This window comes from Teleopsis dalmanni, chromosome X, assembly GCF_002237135.1.
Source record: "Teleopsis dalmanni isolate 2A chromosome X, ASM223713v2, whole genome shotgun sequence".
In the NCBI taxonomy this organism is placed as follows: Eukaryota; Metazoa; Arthropoda; class Insecta; order Diptera; family Diopsidae; genus Teleopsis; species Teleopsis dalmanni.
Window position 1 is genome coordinate 69,434,485 of NC_051848.1, and position 6,686 is coordinate 69,441,170.

General features: G+C 29.9%; 1 protein-coding gene across 1 annotated transcript; it reads right to left on the reverse strand.

The window, feature by feature from the left end:
* Nucleotides 1–1,307: 1,307 nt before the first annotated feature.
* LOC119687719 (E3 ubiquitin-protein ligase Hakai) lies at nucleotides 1,308–5,562 on the reverse strand. Its single transcript, XM_038102139.1, has 5 exons — nucleotides 5,269–5,562; nucleotides 4,884–5,209; nucleotides 4,457–4,824; nucleotides 2,134–2,271; nucleotides 1,308–2,057 (listed from the first exon to the last, which is right to left on the reverse strand). The coding sequence occupies exons 1-5, from the start codon at nucleotides 5,364–5,366 to the stop codon at nucleotides 1,518–1,520; spliced, it is 1,470 nt and encodes a 489-aa protein (XP_037958067.1). The 5' UTR covers nucleotides 5,367–5,562; the 3' UTR covers nucleotides 1,308–1,517.
* Nucleotides 5,563–6,686: the final 1,124 nt, after the last annotated feature.

Below are 6,686 nucleotides of genomic sequence, written 5' to 3' on the forward strand. Positions count from 1 at the left end.
AGTCTGCAGTATGTGCTAGATGAAATATGTTAGCAAATTTTGTTTTTGTATTTTTTATTAAATTTATGAACACTCTTTTTTTTACTATAATTTTAATTTATTCTAACTTTTAACAACCCCTGTATTTGTGCGATTCCATTTTGCCATACAAAACATCATCGTGTGGATATGAAAATGTTTAGTAATGTTTATTTTATTTTTTTTTTTGCAAATGTTTTTTATTTCAATTTAAATCTTTATAAATTAAAATTAATTAACTTTCTTGTCCTAACATGCAATTAATTAAAGCAATTAAAGTAGAGTCTTTACATTTTAAGTCCAGTCTATATCCAAAACAAAGGCCACATCACAGATAATTTATTCGAAACATTATTTTCCATTAATGTTGCGTTCCTTTTTTTATATCGGCTAAAATATTGGTTCAATTGTGAAATGTTTATTTTTATAAATAGCATATTAATGATTTTTACTCATATATTACTTATATAAATTAATTTAAAATAATCTTTAATTTCAACTGCAATTCTTTATCGTGAATTTATAAAAAAAAAAATTCCAATTTCGAACGGTTTTTTTATTTAATAAATATTTTCGGTTTTTGAGTCTAATTTAACATATAAACATATATTCATATAAATATGTATTTTATTGCAATTTTATTTAATCTCATAAAAATTTCTATATTTTTTATTTTAATTTTGCATCAGAATTTATTAATAAAACAATTGCTTAAATATCGTATTTTCTTTTTTAATTTAATTATAATTTTTTTTTGTATGTGTAAATGGGAACTGAAAATGTTATAGTGTGTTTACCTAAGTATATTTAAAATACAATTATTAAATATTATAAAATTTTTATATATTACTATCAATTTATTTTACACAATTATGTCTGTAATAATTCTACTTGTTAGTATATTTTACTTGACATCTTTTTTACGTATTTGTTATTAGTTAATTTGTATTATTTTAAAATGTTAAAAAATAAAAATGTTAGTAGTTATTAATAAAGGCGGAAATACAAATAATTGTGTTTTATGTTTTACAAACAAAAATTTAAAAATTATATTGAAAAATGAATAAAACTGTAAATACTAATTATAAAAATAAAAATAATTATTTAAAAGTTACTACGAAATTGTACAAGCAGTTACAAATGTTAAATTTTAATATTTCAATTTTGCAATAACAGTATTTAAAACATTATTGTTAAAGTTCTAAAATTTTCCAATTTAGCTTAAAAGAATGGATTGTTTATAAAATTAATAAGAACAATATAAATTGAAAAACTAAAATTAAGCAATTTACACATGCAAGCAAGTAAATTGTTTATAGAAAAAAAGAAAAATATTGCCAAATAATAAAATAAGTAATATCCTTTGTTCAGGTTTTTGTCTAAGCATCTTTTACATAGAAATTCATTTTAGCCTATGGATTTAAAATATAAACGTCAGTTCTAAATAATGTGGCGGTACTCAAAATGTATGCCATCCTTATATATCTTAGCCTTCCTATTCATCTGTAATATTGATTTTTGGATGCTGCCACACCGGTTGCTGGTTCATACGATTTCGAATTTGTGAATGGAACTGCGTTAGTGCTTTGTCCATTTGTAGTTGCGTTATTTGTACCGCTGTTACTACCACCGTTGCTACTCTGTGTGCCAGTAACGCCAGTGCTATTCGTGCTGTTGCCACCAACCGAATTATTACCACCACTAGCACCGCCAAAGGAATTTAGCACACTGCTATAATATGATGCATCCGCCACTGTTTCTGGTGGTTGATGATGTGACTGCGTAATTGGTGTCTTTTTAAGCGTTTGATGCAGTGCTACCTTTCCTTGGTGGCAATCTTGAGCATTTGCAGTATTGATGCGTGCCAGATTTGCTTGGGTTAGTGTGGAATGAGAGTGTGTTGTTGTTTGTGCTGTTGTTGCGTTTGCTGTTCCCGGTGGTGGTATGCTGCCGATATTGCTAGTGCTGCGATTTTGAGTACGCTGTGGCACCGATGTCGTGGAAGTTTGTGTATTTGTTGCAGGCGTTGTTTCGGAGAGCTAAAATAAATATATTATTTAATTATTTTCCTGTTAATAATAATATATTTATTTTTAAATTTATATTTATGTATACCTTCCGTTGTTTTCCAATTGATTTTAATGTTTCCAAATTTTGGTCCATTTTTGCATCATTTATAGCTGAGTTATTGGATTGAGGTAATTGTGGTTGTTGGGACACATGTCGATGATTGATATGAGCCTGCAAGTCTCTCTAAAAATTTAAAATTCAAATAAATTAATTGTTTTTAAAGAAATGAGTAAAACTTTTTCATTTTGATTTTTAATGTCCGTTTTAAACGAATTTTTGACTAAATTCTTAATATAAATTATTGTCTTCGATTTTCAGGTTTCAAAACAGATTTTTAACGAACAATTCACTATTGTGCAACAACAAAAGTTTTTTTTTTATAATATTTTTAAATAATTGATTTTTTGGCTGACCACACAGCAATTAAATAAAAATAATGAAAAAAAATTTTTTTTTTTAAATAAATTTAGTGAATTTGTTGCTTTTATAACTTAGTACACCGCAGAAAATGAGTACATATAAAAACAACAAAACTTATACAAAGGGATTGAATGGAAAGGATTGAGTAAGTAAGAAGATAAAATAATAAGAAAAGGAATAGTTGGGCATATTCACTTCAATGTAAAGTGGCTCGTATGTAAAGGAGCACAGTCTACGTCGAGATGGAATCTTTTCAGTTCAATGTAAAGGAAGCATAAACCAAAAAAACTCATATTAATGTGTGCGTTTAAATATAAACTTAGATTATCGAAGTCATTAAGAGTAGATCTGCAGTTGGGGAACTCATTGTAGATAAACGTACCTATACATATACGTATTATGTATCACATCACATTGAATGTATTTAACATATATCCAATAGTTGATTGGACCAAGAGAGAGGACTTAATATAGATGACTATTAAGATTTTCTTTTCTGCTGTGCAAATGCTGCCTTGAGAAAGATACTGCCATATATATATGCAGAACAATATGTCATTGCGGAATATCGAACTCACTGATGTTAGCTCAGTTGCAGAAAATGCCGATGTACTTATGGTACTGCGAAAGGGATCAACGTATGCAATGTTGAACGGGTTCAATTAATTGTATCACCTAACTGGAGAAATTGTTATGGCAATAACTGGTTATAATCCCTTAAAAGAATTTTGGACTTCGCAATAAGTTGATGGATATGTTACATTCGAAGGAAGTAGATTAAAATGCAAAATGCTAAATGTTTGGCAAGGATGTATACTATTCCAAAGCATTTGACAGATGTCTATACTGCAGCTGTTCATTGGCTGGTGTTATGATATGTAGTTTAACAAAATTTAAAGCCTAGAATCTATACACAAAAGATCATTCCGATGACTGAGAAATAAATAACTGATCAATTGATCATTAAATCACATGTTCCTACTGTTGTCTCGTTGACAAAGAAAGTAAGTACGGAACTAGACGCAGTTATCTAGGCAATCGTTCTTCAATAATCCCAAACTCTAAACTATTTAGAGTTATGTTTTGAACGGTGAAGAGACTGGTTCTACATTTTGTTTGCGAATAAATTATGTTTTGTTCTTAATTTCACTTACAACCTTGTTTTAAATGCAACTAATATAATTATTTTGCTTTTTACTCATTTCTCGCAGTGCTATAACAACCGGTAAAATGCTATTGTTAGCAATTATTGCAACCATTTTAGAGATTGCGTGATGTACTAGCTGCGTTAAGCATAATCAGAATACCGCTCCTTTAGCTACTTTTGAAGAAGTTTTAGTCTTTATATTTTTTGTAAACGGATGTGTGGTCAACTGATGTTTCTTTCCTCAGCAGAACACAGTTTTCGCTCGTACATTTATATTGTTCAAATAGGAGCATAAATACATAAAAAAATTATGTTAATTATGAATTAACAATTTCAATTTTTTTAATTACAAATAGACAAATAGGGAAATGCAAAATTAGGAAATTATAAATGTGTTTAAAGGTAATGCCTTTAAGGAATATTATATGTATAGTGCACTAAAACTAATAATATTATTTGATGCTTATTATTATTTTTACTAAAAGAGCCAATAGTTCACTGTGTCTTATGAGAACTATTAGCAATCATAACATTACTTCCTGATTTAAGATTCAAAATTCAGTTAGTATAATTAAGACACCAGTGATCAAGCTTTGTACAGATTCATTTAGACTGAAAAACTCGTCAACAGACTCGCCTTAGACTTTTGAAATTGGCAAGATATTTAAACAGTTTTGTGATTAATGCAAAAAAAATTATGTAGATTATATGTACATTCTCCAGGCAAAGTAAATAAATATCAGTGATTTAAATTATGTAATGTTTTTATAAACTATTATAAAAGGTAATGGGAAATAATACCTGAGATAAATAGGTGCGCCTACATCCAGTGTTTCCATATCTACTTCCACCGTGTGTGCACATAAAAACAGTACCCAAACCAGATTGCTCAACACGTAAAACCTTGTCGTTACAGCGTGGACATGTTTTAACAGGTTCAGTACGTGCACATTTTAAACAAAACACATGTTTACATGGTATCATTCTACCATACAGCAAAATTGGTTTTTCACATTGGTCACAACAGTGTATCATGGGATTTAGGACTTTTTCACCAATTAAATTAACTTTATGATCCCATTTTAGGCGTAACATAGGTTCTGGTGGCCCTCTTGAAATTGTTGTAAATGTTGGTGCTTCAAGTTGAGATATGTCCGCTTCCATATCAACTATAATTAATTGGTAAATTATATACAATGCTTGTGTTCTAAAAATAACGAAAACATACTTGTTGGCGCCACAGCTGTTACTTGACTTTGGTCTTCGTTTGAGTTTGCAGCAGCGTTAGAAGCTATAGTATTATCAACAGCAGGAGTTGAATTTGTTGTTGCTGAAACTTCACTTGTAGAGTTGGTTACCGCAGCAGTACTTGATGCAATTTGTGCCGGCGTTTTAGTTTCGCTTTCATTTTCTTTATTTGATTCAGTGGGCGCAACTACCTCTTCGTTTGTTTCAGTTACTGTAGTTGGAACCTCGACTTCTTCCGTATGTACAGTTGCAGTGTTGTCATGGTCCATTGAAGTTTCCTCATCAGATTGGGCGCCTTGGACAGTTCTGCAAACAAATTGTTTACGTCACTTACTGTATTATTTTATATATCTTATATTAAATACCTCTTCTTGCCTCTGCCACGTCCTCTGCCTCTACCACGGCCCCTTCCGCGACCACGACCACGGCCGCGTTTTGCACTTCCGTCTTCATGAGACTCCATTTGGACCGTGCCCCACCTCTTTATGTGGCCAAGTATTATACGTTATAATACTATATGATAATTAATTACATAGATGCGATTCTAACATGGTTTATATACCATATCCTTTAATAATTAAATGCAATTATATATCGTGATTACTATCCTAGCATTCTCAATTTTATCTACGTTGTTGACACATTTTTTGTCAACTATTAGGCATCTGGCAGCACTTTGTGCATACACTGAAAAAATTTTTCTATATTTAATAAAAACTTTTTTGGCTTATGCTAATTAAACGTTTCAATTCTCAATATGTTTGTATAACAACAAAAGACGTTTTCGGTGGCTTGGAATTGTTGCAAAAAACAGTAACTGACTGGCCTATGCTGCCTGAAATGTACGCAAAACAACAATTCTATTTTCTCTATCTACGTAAGTAATTGTTTACTGGCCAAACACTTCGATCAGTAAAAAAATGTGTTACCAACACAGTAAGCGAACTATTGTGAACCTTAATTAGAAACTCCAACGAATGTTGCAATCATATATCATAAATCATATGCAAACAAAAATTCAAAAATTTAATAAATTTGAAAATTGGAAAAAAAGAATAAATAAAAAAGGGTATTCAGGATGTCTGTGTATCGTTGAATGTGCATCAATACAAATTCAAATAATCGTGAATACATTTTGTGCACATTAGTCTTACAACCACACACTTCGTAAAAAAAAGTGTGACCAACGCAATAAGCGAACTATTGTGATACCAACGAATATTGCAATCATATGTCAAAAATTATGTATAAACAGAAATTCAAACAGAATTCAAAAATTTCCAATTTGGAAATTGGAAAATAAGAAAAATTTTGGTGCTTTATTTTGAAATTTTGAACATTTTTCCCATTCCTTTTAATTTTGTATTTATTTTAATTTTCAATCTATGGTATGTTACTTATTTATTTTTAAACAAAATGTAATTTACTTGCATTATGCTATTTTTGCTTTGACAGATGGCAACAGTGATGCCAACGCTCGCGTGGCCACTATAGCCCAGCATGCATTTTTTGTCATACTTGCGAGACACCGAAGAGATGCAACTGGGCACTCTAAAACTAATATAATTTTATGTGATTATTTTGAAAAAAATATTGAAGTCGCAAAAGGTAAGAGAAAATTTCGATTGGATTTTAAGACCTTAAATAGTAATATGTTATGCAAATAATTATTTGATAAAGAAGATATGAACCACATATGGTCAGCAAAAGATAATCCGATTATTTAAATAATAAAATTGTTATGAATAAAAAAAATTGTACTGTTCTATATCTTCTGTACAGC

Excerpts from the sequence above, each read along its gene's own strand:
- LOC119687719 (XM_038102139.1), bottom strand. The coding sequence starts at position 5,366 with ATGGAGTCTCATGAAGACGGAAGTGCAAAACGCGGCCGTGGTCGTGGT. Across the intron at positions 5,210-5,268 it reads CGTGGCAGAGGCAAGAAGAG|AACTGTCCAAGGCGCCCAAT; the intron begins GTATTTAATATA and ends ATTTGTTTGCAG. Across the intron at positions 4,825-4,883 it reads AACAGCTGTGGCGCCAACAA|TTGATATGGAAGCGGACATA; the intron begins GTATGTTTTCGT and ends AATTAATTATAG.